The 19,398-nt window shown below is 44.9% G+C and overlaps 2 protein-coding genes and 1 long non-coding RNA gene across 7 annotated transcripts in view; 2 read left to right on the forward strand and 1 right to left on the reverse strand.

The window, feature by feature from the left end:
* LOC119431253 (CYFIP-related Rac1 interactor B) overlaps positions 1-17,954 on the forward strand; it is a 42,671-nt gene extending 24,717 nt beyond the window's left edge. For all 4 annotated transcript variants that reach the window (XM_037698730.2, XM_049656978.1, XM_037698729.2 and 1 more), the window contains exons 9-10: positions 4,465-4,535; positions 10,433-17,954. In XM_037698730.2, coding sequence (XP_037554658.1) covers positions 4,465-4,535; positions 10,433-10,496 — 135 coding nt within the window. In that variant the 3' untranslated portion in view covers positions 10,497-17,954. The remainder of the gene's footprint in view (positions 1-4,464; positions 4,536-10,432) is intronic.
* LOC119431251 (neuronal acetylcholine receptor subunit beta-3-like) overlaps positions 1-19,398 on the reverse strand; it is a 280,609-nt gene that overhangs the window by 187,661 nt on the left and 73,550 nt on the right. The window lies entirely within an intron of this gene.
* Positions 1-19,398, forward strand: part of LOC125940608 (uncharacterized) — a 236,830-nt gene that overhangs the window by 170,405 nt on the left and 47,027 nt on the right. The gene's annotated exons all lie outside the window — the stretch shown is intronic.

A 19,398-nucleotide genomic window follows, 5' to 3' on the forward strand; every position in this document is an offset into this window, starting at 1 on the left:
GAGGTACAATGGACTCCTCTTATACGGAACCTAAAGCAGATCCAGAAAATGTTTCAGTTATGGGAAGTTTAAATTAAGCAAGGTACGCATATTTTGTGAAGCACAACTCTAATTTAATTGCGCTAACCTTTACTGATCTGGATGCACAGAAAAAAAGGAATGAACCTTGGTTTGCTTAACTCTTGAGCTGCGTTTTCACAGTGCGCATGCCTGACAGGCTTGCTAGAAATTCTGCACTCCCCTCGTGCTTAAAGGGGGACGCGGCTTTTGGTACCAACTTTCTTGTTTCTTGGTGGACGTCAATGAAAATTGGTACATAGAATAAGAATGGCTCTATAATGCTTTCATAAAAATTTCAAGGCGGTACCATGAAAACTTTTTGCTAGACAAATTATTTCTTTCTTGAACCTCGTGGAGGGACTGGAGGATTTACGAAATCAAGTGAAAAGTTTGTTAAATACTGTATGCACAGCCAAATGTATGCAGAAGGGGATAGCGTTCTCGAAATAATTTTTTTTCAACACTAAAATTTGTAGTTTGTTTTCTCCAGTCCCACTGCAGTGAGCACGCTTACACTGCAAACAAGGAACCCTACTACGAATTCTTAAAACACTAGGATAAAAAAAGAAGAGCGCTATCCCCTAAAGTACAGTTCAGTGAGTCTGACAAAACAAACGCAATCAAAATGTGTAAAGTAGTTACCAAGATATCTGCTCCACGAGCTGAGCAACATGCCAAAAAAACTGTACTGAGAAAACAAGGTTCAAAGTTGTCAAAATTTAATAGGCACCAGGGTTATAGTCCTTTGTGTCCTTTGCGATGCGGCATCGCTTGACTATCTGACCTGATGGTCTGATGAGCTTTTGCAGCTTTCTTTTTCCGCATTGCATCTTTTTTGGCTGGGTTCCTGAACAGTTTCGCCAATACGCGCGGACGATGTTCCATCCGTGCTTGAGGTGCTCAGCTGCACGTCCTCGTCGCGCTGCATGCCACCGTCATTGTCACTGCTGAAGTCGCCGGAGCAAACTTTGTTTTAGAGATCGGTGGCTTCGACTTACGAGCACCAAATTGATGCGCAGTCTTGCGTTTCTTCTTGAACAATCGCCGGCCCTTGATAACAGACGAGAGCCGTTCTCCAAGCTAAGAAGGGCCGAGCTTGACAACGTTTTTCGTTTCTCTAACAAGTGAGCGCCGGTCCGTTATCATGAGTGAGATACGATCTCTAAACCACGCCGCGACGAGTTGAAAAGACGCGAAATCGGCTCCTCAGCGCCGTCAGCGCGGCGAGCAGACGACCTTTCCGTCGGTTGCTAAGGGCAACCGCCCGGGAGACCAATCCGGAGCCGCGTACAGTCACGTGGCGCGCGCTGCCGATCAGAAACCGCCGCGAGACCTTGAAACTTTAGCTTGCTGTGCGCTTGCTCTTGCCTGGTGCAGCTGGCCGAGGCGCCAGATTTGAAGACGGAGAATCGCGCTATCCATAGAGACCAAGATGGCGGCGCTAGGTTACGCGGTTGCGGAGATATCGCGGCTTGAAAAATGCCGTTTTTTTGCTATTTTTGAGAAACTCCTCGCCACCTTAGCTTCGATAAACATTTTTTACATCATTTCCGCGCGATTTTCCGTGACGAAATTTTGAAATAAAATAGAAAAGAAGTCATACAAACTGAAAATGTGATTTTCAAAAAATCGGTTTCTTGACCAAATATCGCGATGCGAAAGCCGCGTCCCCCCTTAAAATAAGGCTGCAAAAGTTCAACTGCTTCGTTAGCTACACAGCACTGGGATTAAGGACATCACGCTCATCAGTGGAGGAGGATTGATCCCTTGAAGTCAAGGCCATGGCACTTCTTAAATCTGCTCAGGCATTCGTTGCTTACGCCAAAATTTACAACTACCATTTGCAGGGCTATCTCTTGCGCCTTCTGATCCAAAATGGGTCCGTTGATCAGAAAATTGACACTCCACACACCCTTAAACAAAGAGAACCTTTTCCAGTTCTTCATAGGGCGTTGTCCGCACCCGCATTCGCTTTGAACGTTCCATTCTTGACAGCACCTTGGATGGTTGCCTTGTTCTTCAAAATCGGCGACAGCGTTAACTTCAAGATGTCAAACTTTTTTGCCACCTTCGTCTTAGGCAGACCGCTTTGATCGAGCTCCTGAAGAACTTGCAGCTTCTTTTCAAGCGACAGTGTTTTATGCAGCCATTTCTTCATGCTCTCCATCAGGCCGTAACACCCACTGCACGTAGGCCTAAAACAGAGCAGCACAAACGGTTGGGAAGCTCGTTGAAGCCCATGGATGGCTACTGAAGTGGCTTGTCCTAACTATGGCGTTGGCTATGAATAAATTCCTTCAGTTAAATGGCTTTTGTGCCGTCTAACCGAAGATTACAAATAAGTAGTGTTTCAATTAACCGAAAAATTTTACTGCACCTGACATAGGAAACCAATGAAATAATCCTATTGAGTTCTGTTTATCAGTAATTTTCTTTTAATTGAGTTTCATTTAATGGGTGTCCACTGCAGTTGCACTTTCGCGAGGCTCGGAAGCAGATGTGTGGAAGTATGTGGCCGACGGCGAAGATAGCTAGCTTGGCACAGTCCCGCAAATGCTGTCATCGTATATGTGGACGCATCCAATGCCGAGTCACACTAAAGCGAAACTACCACCGAACAAAAGCTTAGAGGTGTGGGCAGGCAATCAATGCAAAAAACTCGAGAGAAAGGTGCCATGAGACTGCAACAAAGGGACAAAGGCAGGTGGTGGTTGAGCACGCCGTGAAGAGGGGGAAGGGAAACTGATGAGAGAGGGCAGCGAACGCGAGGGAACGAAAAAAGGTTAGGAGGGAGCCCTGAAACCAGTCAAAGCTTTCATGCGGAAGGGATGGTGCCGCAAGGGAGCTACCGGAAGCTGGCGGCATTTCTCGCGCATCCGTCGTTGGTTTCGCAGTTTTGCACAGGTCGTCGTTTGAGACGGGACGTGCTTCGTGTATAATCGTGCTGTGCAATTGCGTCATATAATCAATCTCGCATCGATAATCATGTTTTTTAATGCATTGTCTCTGTAGGAAGTTCGCTGGAACTGCACTAGTCCGTCGTAAAACCCGGGACATTGCAAAATTGGGGGACATATAACCGGGGTCCCACTGTATTGATTAGTGATCAGTAGCCTAGCATTTTCATTTCACAGCTGCTGTGCTGGCTGCGGCGTTCCTAGGCTGAGTGTGAGGTCATGGGTTCAGTTTTTAGCCACCATGGCTACATTTCGAAGAGGACGACGTTCCGAAACCACTTGAGTACTTACTTAGATTTAATGAGTTGATTTATTTTCTTCACCACATAGTTACATACCAAAATGTACATAAGTGGGAAGAAATAGTGGGATAAAAGCTGTTTTAGCAGCTTGTCAAACCCCACAACATAAATACATGAAACAAATGTAGCCCCATAAAACAAAGGTAGCAGAAGGCTACGATACAGCCGTGTTCACGTAGCACAAAGCATATTTCCAAAAGTATAGTTCACGTGCACAATATGCACATGCTAAGGTTTCAGAACACACACAAAAAAAGAAAAAGCTCCTGTAATACTCAAACACAGTTCCACATAAAGAAAAATTGTAACAACTTGGTCTGCTTTATTTCTGTCCATAGAGATTACATTTGCACAAAAACAATGAAGCATTATTCAGGTTAAAGAATATTTAGTATAGTAATTAACTAGTAATAGGTCTGCTGACCTAGCTTCAACTTGAAACTTGCTCCAGCATATAGTAGTGTTAAGTCTTTCCATGCTTAAATTGTAACTTTGAGGTATCATACACAGCCTAGCATTTATGATGGTCAAAATCAATTGAGAGCCCCCGCTACAGCATCTCATAGCTCCTGTTTCCTCTGGGCGTTAGACCTCATCAATCAATTAATCATTTTTCAGTCAGGCCACTTACTCATACTTGCTAGGTGTTGATACCATTCCTTGTTCAGCAAGGGTTTTGAATCTTGCCAGTGTCAACACAGCTTTTGCAGCTACTGCTTTGAAACCTCAAAGTAGAGTTGTAGACTTGGAGCATTTCCTTTATAGATCCTTACATTCTTTGTCCTAGCAGTATATAGACCCTTTTCATTATTATAAAGCTAGCTTTCCTGTGAGGCAGTTTGCCCAACTTAATGGCGGCACACTGCGTGCAAGCACAGTTTCTGTGTGTTATGATACAAAAAATATGGACGCAGCTCTGGTGATTAAATTATGCACGGGGAAGGAACTTCGTCTTAATTTAAACAATGACCAGTGTTGCCATTAGTTGGACAGACGTCCAGTGCAGAGAAGCGCACTTGTGAATTAGCAAAAAGGGTCTATCGTACTGAACAAAGAAAATGCTGTGCCTTTAGCTTTTGTACCTTTCTTGAAATGTGGCTATAAAAACTCTGTTCATCAAATAAAAACTTTCTCTCCATTGTCAGGTCAAACGGTCAATAAGGGTCCTCAAGGAGCAGCCTCCAAATGTTGTCGAAGGACTCCTGAATGCGCTAAGGTGAGCATTATTGGCTGCCGATTGGCCGTCATTAGTACTTTTTGCAGTTGATAGCTGTTTGGTGGCTCAATAGTTTTCGAGTACTTTGTGCCTGCGTAACTGACACAATGCCAAATATTGTCAAGGGTCTCCTGAATGCACTAAGGTGGGATTAATTGGCTTGAGTTCACCATCATTGTTAATTCTTTCTTTGTGGATGGCTGTGAGTGGTTCCTTACATAGTTATCAGGTTCTTTGTGTGTGTGTGTAACCGATATCACAGCCTTTGGGACTGGCCTAGTGTTATGTCTTAGGAGTGCACAGGGCTGGAAGATGTTGGATTAGAAGCAATTTTAATACAAAGCGTTATATGGCTTCTCACACGGAGGTCCAGAGGTGGTCTTTTGGCCAGCCTCAAGAGCGTGCCCAGAGTCGTTAAAAAGTGCCTAATATATAAAATATACATCGCGAGGAATGCAATAGGCAAGTTTCACATTCAAAAGTGCTTGTGGTAATTTTCAAGAGCAAATTAATGCTCATTACAACGTAAAACAGGCTTTAGGTGACGAGTTTGTGGCCTAGGAGCTAGATATGGGTGCAAAGGCATGCTGTAAATGTTCCTATTGTGCCAAAGTACAGACGTGAGCAGCCTTGTCTAAAACGCCGGAACGGCAGCTTCCGGGGCTCTCCGGAGCCAGCCAGCGACGTCTAACGGTAGTTGCTGGGCCCAAACGTGCCCAGCACCTACCGTTAAGACGTCGGACCCAGCAGCTAGCGTTAGGCGTCGCTAGCTGGCTCCGGAGAGCACCGGAAGCCGCCGTTCCTGCGTTCTAGACAAGGCTGCTCACGTCTGTACATTTAGCGGCGATGCGGGGTTGCAGAGTCACATAGGGAGGCCTGTGCCCCCTTAGCGTCAAGGTCATCATAGCTCAAGCAGTGTCACGTGATAGTTGCGATGCCATGCTATGTGTAGAGGTAGTTTGTGCGAGAAGAGTGAGCATTGTGCCCATGCCATTCGGTGAAGCGGCACGCAACACACGGCAGTACGGTAGTCTTACCGGCAAGCACAGGCTTCGCACATTTATGTACCCTCTTTGGAGTGTTCTACCACAACAATTTTTCAAATTAGTTCGTTAATAGCAGGGGTAGAAATATTTGAAGGGCCGTGAACCCATGATTTCAGGAGGTGAGCGTCACCGCCAACACACTTTCCCCCGTCTAACCTCAGCAAGCGAAATTCCTTCCCTGCGTTCTCCCGTACTGGAGCCGGAAGGATCGTGTGACAGTTATATCACGAGCCCCGCCTTCTTTTATTTTTTTTTTCTCTCGCATTATTGCTGAATGGCGCACTTCCGGTGATGGTTTCTTACGCAAGCTGTTGCATTTGTCCCGTTTCGCACAGCGCACGATTTTGCATGCTCTGCACGAGAACACCTGATTAGTGGTCAGTTCCACTGTCATGAGCACTGAGGCAGGCGTAAGCAGACCAAAGAGCATAATCGCGCATTGAAACCCAGTAGAACATGGCCGGATACTTCTGTTTTCCGCGCGCAAGACTGCACGACGTGGGAACAAGCAGACAAAGCGGAAGTACATCCCTCATGATACGGCACTGAGAAAAAGACTCGCAGACTTTTGGTTTATTATTTCTCTAAACATTAAATTGTCTATTGAAGCAACAAATCAAACAAATAACTGATGTTGCCTTGAATTTTCGAAGTCGCGTGTCACTGTGAGTCACAGCACTGCAATTAACGTAGGTGCACTTGTGCGATTGACTTCGACTCTCCAGATGGGGGTGCGGCATTGCGAAAAGGGTGCCCGGCGTGGTGTTTGCAATTTTAGCCCTTTTTGTGGCACATAACGATGGGATACTTTGCAGCCACGATCGTTAGCTCTCATTGTATGCACTGTGTGTGTCAGCTCAAAATGGTCAGACCTGGTGAGGGGCAACTCTTATCCAGTGAATGAAAGATACTTGTTCTCAAGCACATCTTCCCAATAAAGTTCTTTGCCAGTGAATGAAAGACAGATATTAGATACAGTCGCCGATAGATAATTCAGACTCCCCGGGGACTGTCTAAAAATCTGTACTATCAGGAGTCTGAAATTTTTTATTTGCCAGAAAAATTTTGACTTTATTCCACATATGGCAAACAGCTTGTCAATGCATTACTGCGTGCACATTTGCTTGCCTGCGACCTGGTCAATCCATATTTCAACCAGTGTAGATGAAACTAGAGCCAATGCACACAACAAAGCTCTATCTACTGGTCAATAACAGAGGTTTACAGCACCCTGATAGCTGATTATCGCAGGTTTTTTTCACAACGGTCATTGTCCAGCACTTCTCTCACTTAATTGCCAGACACCGAGGGTGCAGTTGGCACCACTTGAAGCTGGTTGATTATTCTGAGGAACAAGAATTCATAATAGCAATCAGATTAGCAGCTCGGGGACGTGTAGCTCACGCAAAGGAACGCTGGACGCATGGAACTTGCACGACAAACTGCAAATGCAGTACAGTTAGTACGGCCATAGAATTATAGTGCTTTTATTGCGATAGCCATTATATGGACACTTCAAGCGGATTTCTGCGGTCGGCGTCGCCGCACGCCTGTATGTGCGAGTGAAAGCACGCGGGGGACGCTCGCTTTCACTGAGAGCGAATGCACGGCGGAGAGCAAACACCACTTCTGTCGCATGAAAGCCGTGGGGGTATAGGAGGGAGGGAGGGGGGGGGGGGCGACGCTGTGCTGCGGCACCAAATGCGTATCTTGCAACCGGGTGCAAGGGGAACTGGCAACTTAATCTCCCACGCGAAAGGAGGAAAGCGTGAAGGCAGCGCGGGTGGGAGGGGGGGGGGGCAGCTTCTACCCTGCCAACAAAAGCGCAGTTGTACTTCGCGTCAGTGCGGGCTGTCATGCGCGTCACCCGCACCGTATCTTGAAAGTGATCTGCAACACGCCTCCAACCTTTGTATGCGCTGTGCTTTCGCCGCTCAGTTTCCATTGAAGCGATAGACCGCACGAACCTTCGCTCGCTGCGGCGGCCGCGCTTGTGCACGCCAGCATTTTGATTGTGGTTGTCTACGATCATCGAGTGATCTATCCATGTTCGCTTGTGCGTGCTGACACCATGCTTGTTAATTCAGTTAGTAAGCGAATGTGTCCAAGTTTATGCAGCCGATAAAACTACTATCCCTACTCCATATAGCTGTCTACTAATTTGCTATCACAATTGATGGTTCGCCTTTCAGGTGCAACTGCAACATTTTTATTTTAGTGGCTTGGTTTGTCTCGAGATCTTAGCCACGTTGGCGACTGCTAGATTGACGGGGCTTTGCTAGTTTAGATTTCGAGGGGCCAGCGCAATGGCTGGTGACGTATCGAAGCAAAAATATCACTCTTGTCGCTCGACTTGGTGGCCAAACTAGCGCACATCTTGTAGGTGGAGTCGAAATACCGAACAGGATGCTGTAAGGTGTTCGAAATTTTAGTGGCCCTTATGCATTGTCTATGTAGCCAGTGACAGTTCCGCAAAATTTTCTGAATAATCGAGCATGTTCAAATTATCGGTGCCTGAATTATTGGTCGGCAACTGTACAAGGCACGTCTTGCTACTGACGTTCCTTGCCAGTGATTGATTGAAAGGTAGATTACAGGCACATCTTGCCAGAAAAAATTATTTCCCAGTTATTACGCTAGGCATGAGGTGACGCAATATATCGAAACCCCACTCATGCGTTTTTTTTACTGGACTGGGAAGAAAAAGCTTAACAGTCGGGGAAACGCAACAGCGAGCAAAGCTGCAAAAATGAATGAAAGCAGTGCAGCTTTGACTTGAAACAATTTATTTCCGCAAAGTGAGAATAGGACTTTAAAAAATGAAGAATGGAAGATTACCGTTTCTTTCGCTAGCTGGAAAGCACCACACGTTTCTCAATAGCCTGAAAGACTGCATTGCTGTCAACATCGCATTGAAGTGCGACGTACCTGCAGAGGAGGTCCAGAGTTGGGACGGCTTCTCCAAAGCTTCGATCTGCCAATTTCCCAGAATCTTGTGGCTCGTGCTCGTCATCATCATCGCATTCAGCGACTTCACTCGCAACAGAGTTCGCAACGATCTCGGCGATACTTTGGCACTCCGACGTCACAACGGCAGCATTCACGGCGACGTAGTCATCGTATGCGACTCCCATGGCACCCAGCGCATTCATAGCCTCAGTTAGCTCTTGATCACAAGAGGCTGCTTCCGACTCATCATGTTTCATGTCAGTTTCCACTTCTCTGTCCATGCGCAAGCCACACCTCACGATGCAGTGCATAGCGTCAAGTACAGAAATGATTGTAGGCTGCTGTACGCGATCAATGGGCCTCTTCGATTATCCGTTCCTGACAGTCCCGGACTGCCCGAGACGATGCTTTCAGCCAATGAGCGTATGCAGTCTTTCGGACAGTCCGGGACTGTCAGAGACGGATAATCGAAGAGGCCCAATACGTGCGAGACAGCGCTTCACGATGCACTTCCTGTAGGAATGCTGCAAGTGGCTTGTAGTACACGAGGGAAAAGCACAAGCTTGACGTTCCGAAGAAACTGTGGGTCTCTCGTGTGGGCAGCACAATTGTCCAGAAAAAACTCCCACACTGGGGAACCCTTCTTGTTATCAAAGTACTGAAGAAATTCTTCGAACAAAGAACGGGTCATCCATGCACGACTGTTGCTTCTGTAGTGACATGGCAGTAGTCGGAGTGTTCTTCAAGCATTGTGGGTTCTGATATTTGCCAATTACTCATGGCTTTAGCTTGTCCAGGCCATCCATGTTACAGCAGAGGAGCACTGTCAAGCGGTCTTTGCTGCATTTGCCTCCGTGGCACGCTTCGCCCTTCAGACTTAACGACTTCAATGGCTGCACCCAAAAAGAGGCCCGTTTCGTCGGCATTATAAATGTCCCGAGGCTCATACCCCTCAATTATACCACGCCTTCCAATCATCGACTGTTTCCAAGTTCACACTTGCTGCTTCTCTGCTTACCGTCTTATAAGCGGCGATGCCATGCGTCTTCCGGAAACGGTAGATCCTGCCATTTGACGCCGTTAAGTCAGTGATGTCCAGTCTGTCGGCTTTCTCCATCACCTTGTCGAGTAAAATGCTGCCGTCGAATTTATCACTGGCAGCGCGAGCTTGCTTTAACCAGGTAACAAGAGCCTCGTCGAGGTTCCCGTACTTGGTGCCACAAGCCTGCTTAGCTTTCAGGCCAAAGAGGGCGGCATTGTCTTCTATCTCTACGTGCTTCGAGACAATGCTGTTAAACGTTGAGGGTGGCAGTCCAAGGTCTTTGGCAATGTCGACTCTTTTCCGCGCTGACTGCTTGTCAACTGCGTTTAGTACGTCCAGCTTTTCCTCAAGGGAAAGCACCTTCTGCTTGCATGACGCCATCAAGGCACGACTAAGATCGCGGTTGGCGCACGTTGCCCGGGCAACACAGGCGCGTTGGCGCACAATGCCCGGGCAGGTTCGGGGTGCCAGGTTGCGACATATCATGCGGGAACGTTTTCACAGGTACAACGTAACAGCGGGGATTTTAACGCATGGGATTCTAGGCGAGGTGTGCTGGGACTGGGCAAAAACGACGTAGCAGCCGGGAAAGCTCAGCACCGAGTAATGCAAGAGCGGGGTTCTACTGTAATTAGTTTTCAAGGTAATAGATCAAGAACATGGCATCCAGAATGGATGCAGCTTCGTTCGGCACTCAACGAACACATACATTAACTATTTCAGTGCGGAATAAACGCACTTGGCAAAAAAATTCAAGTTGTGTTTTGGCAAGTTTGATGGATATCATTTGGATGCGGGTGATTTTGTTTGTTACGCTGTTATGAGAGTAGCTAAAACTGGACTTTCCTTTGACTCTTCAGGTACACAACACGTCACCTGAACGATGAAACGACGCCACGCAACATCAAAGGCTTGCTGGCCTGACTTGGACCGTGCTGCGGTAGTCATCTCTGAGTGTTCCAGTTACACACTGTTTTCGGTCGTCGACCATCTGTTGTCACTTCTGTGCTACAGTGGACGCTGTGCTGTGCTATGCACACTATTGTTTTTTATATAGCACTTGTGATTCTTTTTTTTTTTTACACAATGATAATGTAAGGAAGTTCATTGACAAAAGTGAGCTGGACCACTTAAATTTGTGTTAGTTTGCTGGTCACAACTTACTGCATTGGACACGGTGTCACATACCAAGGAGAGGTAGGTGAGCTGTGCAAGATGTTAGGGACAATGAAAGATAGGCAGGATTGGCCCCGGTGTCATCTTCCAACTTAGTAAAGAAGGAAGCAAAGCACTTAACTTTTTTTATTACTTTGACAATGAACAGATCAATTATTTTAGCCTTAGACTACGCATGTGATACTAGCCTAATTTTTATTTGTCCCCACAACCTTTTGAAGTTGTTTTGTAATAATTACAACGAACTGATGCTTTTAATGTTTGGTATCTTTCTGTGGAGTTCTTGTCATCAAGGCTGCGTTTTGTTGCACTTCGTATCATTTAGGGTATCGCTGTCAGATGGAATTGACGCATCACTCAGTGGTGGATTTTAAGGCTCATCCAGGAACTTCTTTTTTATTTCTTTTACAGAAGATTCTTGGTGACATATGCAACCGTTAGCCATTCTTTGCACTTGCTTGTGCTTTTGCATAATGCTTGCTTGTCTTTAGCGCTTTTACTGGTCTTCTTTCTTCTGATTTTTTATTATTATTATGATTATCATGACTTCTGAATCTTTGCAGACTCTGTAGAAGGGTGTGCATTGCAGCAAACTTTTAATTAGCTTCCATCCTTTATTTGGAAGATTGCACTGTGGCACATCCTGTACATTCTTCTTTGTCCCTACTGCTTGACCTGGTTGACCTATTTTTCCAGTTGTGAATGAAACCAGCCTGCGATGAACGTATAAGCAATTGAATTGGCCGTCTCGTCATATGCCTTGACTGTTTGTCATTCAGCTTGCTGCTTTCTTTTCACTGTGCTGCTGAACGGTACAGGAATTGCTGTTTTGCCTGTAAGTTCTTGTACTTGGACTACTGAAGATACTTCTTAGAATTTCTTAAAGACTGGTGTACGCAGGTAACTTGTGAAACTTTGCGACATCTTGCCTTGTTTTGATTTCTGCAATTTGGGTTTGTGCTGTCACTTGCTTCACAAGAGTTATTAACACATGAATGCACGGCAGATAGCCTAGCTAGCACACATCACTAGTGGTATACTGTGGCCACAGATCTGAAAAAAAAAAGGTGAGGATGTATGCAGTTCTCTCGTCTGCAGGCACTAATATTTCAAGAAAAAAATTTTTACGATGCTTTCTTCTGTAAAACTTCCACGAGAGTCGGCAAACCAAATGTTGTGCTCGACCCTATCAGATTGCAATCGACAGTACCCTCTGTTGAGTCGTGCAAAGTTGTGCAAACTTATTGAGGCGAACGTTCTGTTTGTTTCTTGAAGTTGCCACACAATTTGCTCAGATGGCAGTTTGTGACAGCTTAGCATGCTGTGCGTCATTTTTGCAGCCAACTAGGGACACAAGCATTGGATGTAATGCCAGCAGTTGGCTAACAGCACATCACCGTTCTTAAGCCCGCTTCTCGTTTCAGGTGATGTGTGCATCATTTGGTACGAAATTAGGCTCTCTGCCGTGTGCTAATGTGTTCCTGATCATAACTTGATAATACACGCTGTCATTGATGAAGCTAATGCCAGGCTGTCCCTGCAGGTTCTTGCATAGCCACGTCAATACTTAGCCTAAACATGGCATATGTCTGGACTTCTCCCGCTGTAGGGCCAGTTTATTGTTGCAACTTTTTAACCATGATGTGGCTTGTCAGGTGAGCTCTTTGCAACTGTGAAGGCAGTTCTACTATAAGAATTGAAGCAAACTGAGAAATATTCTTTCTACACTAACACAACTATGGAAAGACCATAGGTGTTTTGAAGAATTGCATGTCATGTTAAAAAGTGTGTAGGACACGCTGAACCGCCTTTTGTACTCGGGCCACGTATTGTGTCCTTAAAGACCCCAGATCATTTAGATGTAATCGGAAGTTTGAATGGGCGAGCCATTACATACCAATATGTCTGCAAATGTGATCAGACGCACCGTATTTACTCGGACCAGACCAGGCTTCTAGATTATTCTTCTTTAACTGATATGTGCGGGCTTTCGAACAAGTATGCCTGGCCTGCGATCTACTGATGACCTGTGACTTTCAATATACGATAGCTGAGATAAACTTCACATGTTTTTTTCAGTTCCAGTTCTTTCCCAGAGTTGTCCTCCAGAAAGTTATCGCACCTGCTTTCAAAGATGGAGATTTACAATTTTCGCTGCGTTGTAGAAAAAAAAAAAAAAGATGCGCTCCATAAATGACGGGAGGTTACAATAGCTCTCCAATTTCAGCCATTGATTGTGCGAGCATTTCTGTGCAGAACTAAGTCATTTCATGATGAATTTTCATCACAGTGGGCAAGGAACTGCATTGCATCTCAACTCATTTTTTCTAGGAGGTGTAGAATTAGCATATTATCGTACGTGTGGTTTGAAAACATAGCAACGAGGTATTGTTTGCATGCAGTTTTGACCATGCAGTACCAACTTCAGCTGAGTCGAATGTTGCGAAGTCCAGTGTCAAAACATTGTATTGTGAATTTGAACACAAGGGAAGTCTGGATCTGGTGCAAGTGTGATACTATTCATTAAGGGGATTATAGTCTATATTTAAATCTGTAGATGGCTATTGTGTACTGGTACAACAGGGTTAGTGAACACATTACAGGGTGCCTCACCCCCGAATGGTGCAAAAGGACATTATTATTAACGGCACATGTAACACTTGGTTAAAAGTTTACAGTAACTGCAGTTTCTCACTACTGCCTTGTAACGTAGTTTGTTGCTCAGACATTCTGTATGCCGCTACAACATTTTCACACTTTTCGATGTTCGTGTAGAAATTATTTCAACTTATGTGGAATCCATATTCTTCCCCTAATGACGTGTGTAATGCTTTGGAATTAGACTGCTGCCAAAAATGTTTGTCAGTAGCTTTTAAATATGAATCAAAGCTTTATGAAATCTAATGAAAGCAGTTGTCCAAGGAGGGCGTGGAATTCTCGCTCTTGGCAAATGTAGTTTTGCGTCAAAAACTGATAAATCTCCTTTCCTACCGCTAGTGAAACGGAATGTCTTCCGCAAGGCTCTCTGTAGACGAAGCGCATTGCAAAGCAAAATACTGCCAAACCACTCTTACTGTCTAGGCATTGTTTTTTCTGCCTGAGCATCACGCATGGACGCCCCCTTTGCGGCAGCCATTTTGCTACCAGGGTTCGTCACTGCAGATATAGGCATGTAGCAAGAGGTGCTATTTTTGGAAAGGCGTCGAGGGGATAGCGGCGGTTGTGAGGAAGGTTGGCGATAGCGTTGGAAGGTCGGTGATGCGTGAGGCTTGTCTGATGTGAGCGTGCAGAAACAAAGGCTCTATGCACAGTAGACCATTGACAACTCAACCCTATGAATGCAGTTTTAGTGGCAGCCATTCTCTTACTGCCAAATGAGTCTTAGATGTATTTTAAGTTCTTTCACACCTACCGTGACCGCTCAGTAGCTATGACGTTCTGCTGCTTAACAAGAGGTCACAAGTTTGACTCGCTGCTGCAGCAGCTGTTTTCAGATGCAGGCAGAATGCAATGACACCTGTTTCGATTTAGGTGCATAATAAGGAACCACACGTGATAGAAATTATTTCTGTTTTCAAATGCCACCTGATGAATGCAACTGCTTATTGGGGCAAAACCTTGATGTCAGTGCCGGAAAATACAAACGACGAGTAATTCTTAGGTTTCATTACTTCGAGCTGCGAATGTTTCGGTGTAGGTGTAATTTAATGTGCAACTGAAATCTCGGTTCATTTTGGCTGTAGCATCATGTAGTGACTGTCTTGCATATTGTTGAAGCTATTCAGGAAAGACGGGTTAAAAGCATTTGGTCAGATTGTATAGTGGTGCATCGTTCATACCATTATAGTAGCGCATCATTCCTTGCATGACATATGGCAATTGTGTATTAGGATCGTTATTCATAAGCTATGCATAGTTTCTCGTGGCACGTTTTGACTTGGCAATGGTCTACTGTCTATTACTCATATACATTGTAAAACTCAATACGGCTGTTTTTGCTTGCTAAGATGAACAGTGCTGATCTTGCGCACAGATGTGTATGTATGCTGCTTATATGTGTATGTTATTTCTAACTGTGCTTGTGCTTGCATTTTATACTGACATTATCACCTGATGTAAACAGCATGGGCTACTTAGCACAAGAAAAAAAAAAAAAAACGGGCCTGATTCAGTGTTCTTTGCAAGTGTATTTTCTGTGAAGTTTTGACTTTTGCGAATGAGACTTGCCGCCAGAGCGGTCAATTGTTCAATAATTGGTGGCCCTCGGACTTTCCTTGGTTGTCACCATTTGAAGTCTTCATTTTTTTACCTTTATTTATAAGATGCTAGTCATTCTGTCTTCCTCATTGTACCCGTACAGTTTTCTTTGCAACTTGCGATACAAGTAACCACTGTTGGCGGTGAAATTGCATGTTCATCACGTAACATATCGTGTTGTCACATTTTTTACTGCGTTGCACAGAAGCGTGAAGCGTTAATGAGGGCTCGTTTTGAACTTTTGAGTATTGCACGTCGAGATGATTTTATGTGGTGTTGCATCAATCTTTGTTCACTCATTTACGTAATCTCTCGAAAATGACACTTGCACAACTGTAATGGAGGTTTTCAATGTTTCGTGGTCACTACGTAATGTGATAAGTCATACTGAATTTTTTTTTTTTTTTTCATTGTGCAAAGAATATAAACTTGTAGTGTGCATCGCTTGCTTTCGTAAACCAAATCGGTAAGCATCTGTGCACCTTGGTGTGTTTTGAAACGGGACTGCGCACACGTTTTTGAAGTCGTGTCAACATTTGTTTGGTCTCATACTTGCGCCGTTGAAAGAGCACAAAATATGTTCGGCTGAGTGACTGCTAGTTCTTTGACCAAGGTTCTGCCGCAGTGCGGCTTATTTGGCTTGTTGGTACTGAAACGTGGAAGACAGAGCAGCACTTGGGATGAGGACATAGCAGATGACAAACACCACAGTCCATCACTTTTAACTGATTTATTGCAGAAATTTCGTCTCGCCGATTTCATGCTCTCGTATGTGTCATTCTTTTGATTGCAAAGTAGGCTTTCGCAAAAATCCTTGCTTGAGACGTATGCTGGTTACACGTGGAAAACAAACCTGGCGAAATGCAGTACTACACATTTGAAATGGTCACCAACAAAACACACCTGATTGAGTCGGCACAATGCATTGATCACTTATTTTCTGGCAGTTGCCTGTTTGCCTTCGCCACCCTTGACTACTGTATAATGATTATCGCACTTCTCAAGACATTGAAATGCAGAAAACGTCCGTGTACTTAGACTTAGGTGCACGTTAAAGAACCCCAGGCGGTCCAAATTAATCCGAAGTCCGGCGTGCCTCATAATCAGATGGTGGTTTTTGCACGTAACACCCCATAATTAAAACTTCTCAAGACATTGTGAACACAAACGAAAGGCATGGAACTATGCCTTAAAAAAATGGTCAGCCATGGTTTAAGAAATGTTAGGAAATCTGTTACTTTTTATCATGACAGTACACTTTCACTATAAATCATTTGGAAGCGGCAGATCGTGGTGTCCTTGTGGCATGTGCCGCTCTGTTTTCCAGGATTGCCATGCCATTTGTACATCGGTGACCTCGAGTGCAGACCATTTCATGTATAGATATTCCGCACAAATGTATACTCTACGAACATGTATGTGTGTAACATCGATGGCGTTTGCCATCTCTTGTATCCTTGCTGAGTGGATTAAGCATTAAGCTGTGTAGGAAGCTGAGAGTGTGTGGCAGTTTGTGTGCATGTATGTGCTGTGTGGATGTATTGTCAACGCAACTCTGTTGACTTGGTTTAGGAGTCTTGGCACAAACGTCGCTCGATGCTCAATTTGTTATGTATCGTCAGCGCTCGCACTGCGTTTTATAGGTATGAATTGCCTCTCTCGTAGAACTGAAGAGAAGCCATTGACTTTTTCGTTTTTTTTGCGTGTGTGTGTCGCAACACTGGTTTGGCTAAAGCAGTCTTGGCTAAAGGTCACAGTTTTTCGGCAGTGAAACGCACCATGTATTATTGCATGGTCGTGCGTGGTCAAGTATTGTGATTTCTTCTTTTTTTGTGGAGGGTGAAAAAACTTCAAGTTCTAAAAGGCCACAAGAAAATCGAAAGTATGGTGACAGTATTCACATATATTTTTTCCCTATTCATCGAAAAGCCCAGCCTCTAATTTATTAACTGTGATGGGCCGAAAACTGTTTTACTTTGACAAGCCTTGGGTTGACAGCTGTTACAACATTGTCAGCATTTTGTTCCTGTACACCCGTGAGCAAAAGTATAGGGACCACAGGGTCGCCGAAAAAACTTAATGTCTTCGTAATTAATAATTATAAGCTGGAATTAATGGGTACACTGAAAAGTTCGCAATGCCAAGTTTGGACTGCAGTCCTCAAGTTCAAGTTGCGTTCACAGGCAGAGGAAAAAATCTGCTTTATCGCGCAACCCCTGGTCTGTATACTTCTGCTCACGGGTGTACATAGCAAGTGCTGCTTGGCAAAAGCGTTTTTTCTGGACCTCCTAAATGCACACAGTTTTTTTAATGTTTGCTTTTGGCACAATCTTGTCGCTGGCCCTCTCATTGGAAAGATGCATTAGGTTAACCATGCACAAATGTTTGCCTGCCTTTTGCACAAGCACCAAGAATAATTGCATTCTGGTAAGTCATTTTATTAGTATTTTTGTTTCTAACTTGTATTGCACAGCCCTGTTTAATGAGCACTCTACATCACAAGTCTACGTTTACACTTCGGTATTGTGAATGTGACAAGATCCGCGCTTGTGTTTCACTTCAGTTCGGACTTCTGTAAGCTATGTAAATACAGAAGTGTTGATGCTGTTTGCTTCTGTTTTTATGGTTGACGACATTATGGCAGGATGGCATTGCTAGGCGCAGGTAACATTGATTGTTGCACTTAGATGTTCAGGAGTGTATACTAACTGCTTTGCCGTTAACGAGTTTCTCTAGTTTGTACATTTGGAGTTGAAGACGTATTTTCCCTGTGTCGGGGGGGGACTGTGGTCACGTGCTTGCATTTAGGCGATCTTTTTTGGACGTTAAGGGGCTCGAATGTCGCGTCGCTGCATTTGTAGTGATTGGCTGGACGGAAATGCAAGTGCTGCCCACTACTGTCGTATCTTTCGTTGTTTTTAATAAAGAGTATTGTTGTTTATAAACACCTGCATGTTTTCTGTTTGCAAGTGTAAATAAGCTACAAAGTGCCATTGTCAGCAGGAGATTTTTGTGGCTATGCGTTGATGTTGACATCAACGAAAGCAAATTATGTATTGCCGATAAATGCATCAGTTTCACAATTTTATTCCAAGGCACTGCTAAGCTCATTGAATTAAAGTGAAGGCAGTAGGTTGCTACATTGTGCGTTTTCTAGTTAGTACTCGTAATAACAAGATAATATTGATTTACTTCACAGTAACTGAACCGTAGGCTCAAAAATTGGAGGACGCTTAAGCTTCGCCTTTAAGAGTGGAACGCGATAGCGTTATCGGGACCCGTTCGATTCGCATTTTCCTTTGAGTTGGTTTCACTGCAACACGGAACGTGGGAAAGCCAGCTTGCAAAGACCAAGCTTACACCGATCCCCTTAACGTCGGCTTCACTTTTAAACAAATGCATTGCTGGGAAGACGTTTTTACAGGGACAGGATAAGTCGTCTTGTATTAAAATGTGAAGGCCCTAGGACCTTTTTTATTATTTTGTTTCTATTGCCTCGACGCGCGCGTCCAAAACGCATACCCGAGCGCGCCGCTGTTTGTGTGGTAGAAATGCTGGCAAAAGGGGTTTGTGTTTGATTTTCCACGTAACCGAATTATGTTTTCTCGTACATTCAAATAACAGTCCGACGCCACCATGTCTGTAGGTTGTGGTTAAGTCATATTTTACCGTTTTTCTGACGGATTTCACTGAGAAATTCAATTTTTGTTCACTGACACCTTGCACCACGGGGAGGGCCTGCGCGGTCGGGGTGGTTCGGAACGATTTTCCCCGCCACGGACGCCGATCTCCACGCCTACGCCGGATTTTCTGCGACACGGGGCCCTTAACTCTATCGCGTTAACACATGAAAACAGTTGAACTGAAACGGAGACACGTTCAGTATGCAGAAAGGGGTTCAATTTACTTGCTGCGCAATGTAGGTTTCTTGACATTTATGACAGAACTGGCACAATGAAGCCACGTGCACAAATGATGCAGACGTGACTGAATGGGAAGGCTAAAGTGGTAGTTACCGTGAAGCCTGAAATGCTTACAGTACAGCGTTTTTCCAATGCTAGCCTGCGCCGGCGATGTAACGCTAACTCCGGTGAGTCATTAGGCACGGGGCCACGTGCGCAGCCAATCGGAGCTGTTTCGCTTCCGCTGGGGAGGGAGAGGGCAAGAAAGGGTTTCGGGCGCCCTGCGCCCGCTTCATTTCCGTTCAGTTCAGACTCGGAAAACCGAAGGGACGGCAGCGCATTATGCGTACCCCCGAACAACAGGCAGCTCTCGCCGAGTGCCAACGGGAGATCGAAAGGGCGCTGTTGCGACTCGAGGTGGCGTTTGGGCCAAGAATACATCAAGCCCATCGATGAATACATCCAGTAGTAGGAAATGGGAAACTGATTTA

Source organism: Dermacentor silvarum, chromosome 10, assembly GCF_013339745.2.
Source record: "Dermacentor silvarum isolate Dsil-2018 chromosome 10, BIME_Dsil_1.4, whole genome shotgun sequence".
Taxonomy (NCBI): Eukaryota; Metazoa; Arthropoda; class Arachnida; order Ixodida; family Ixodidae; genus Dermacentor; species Dermacentor silvarum.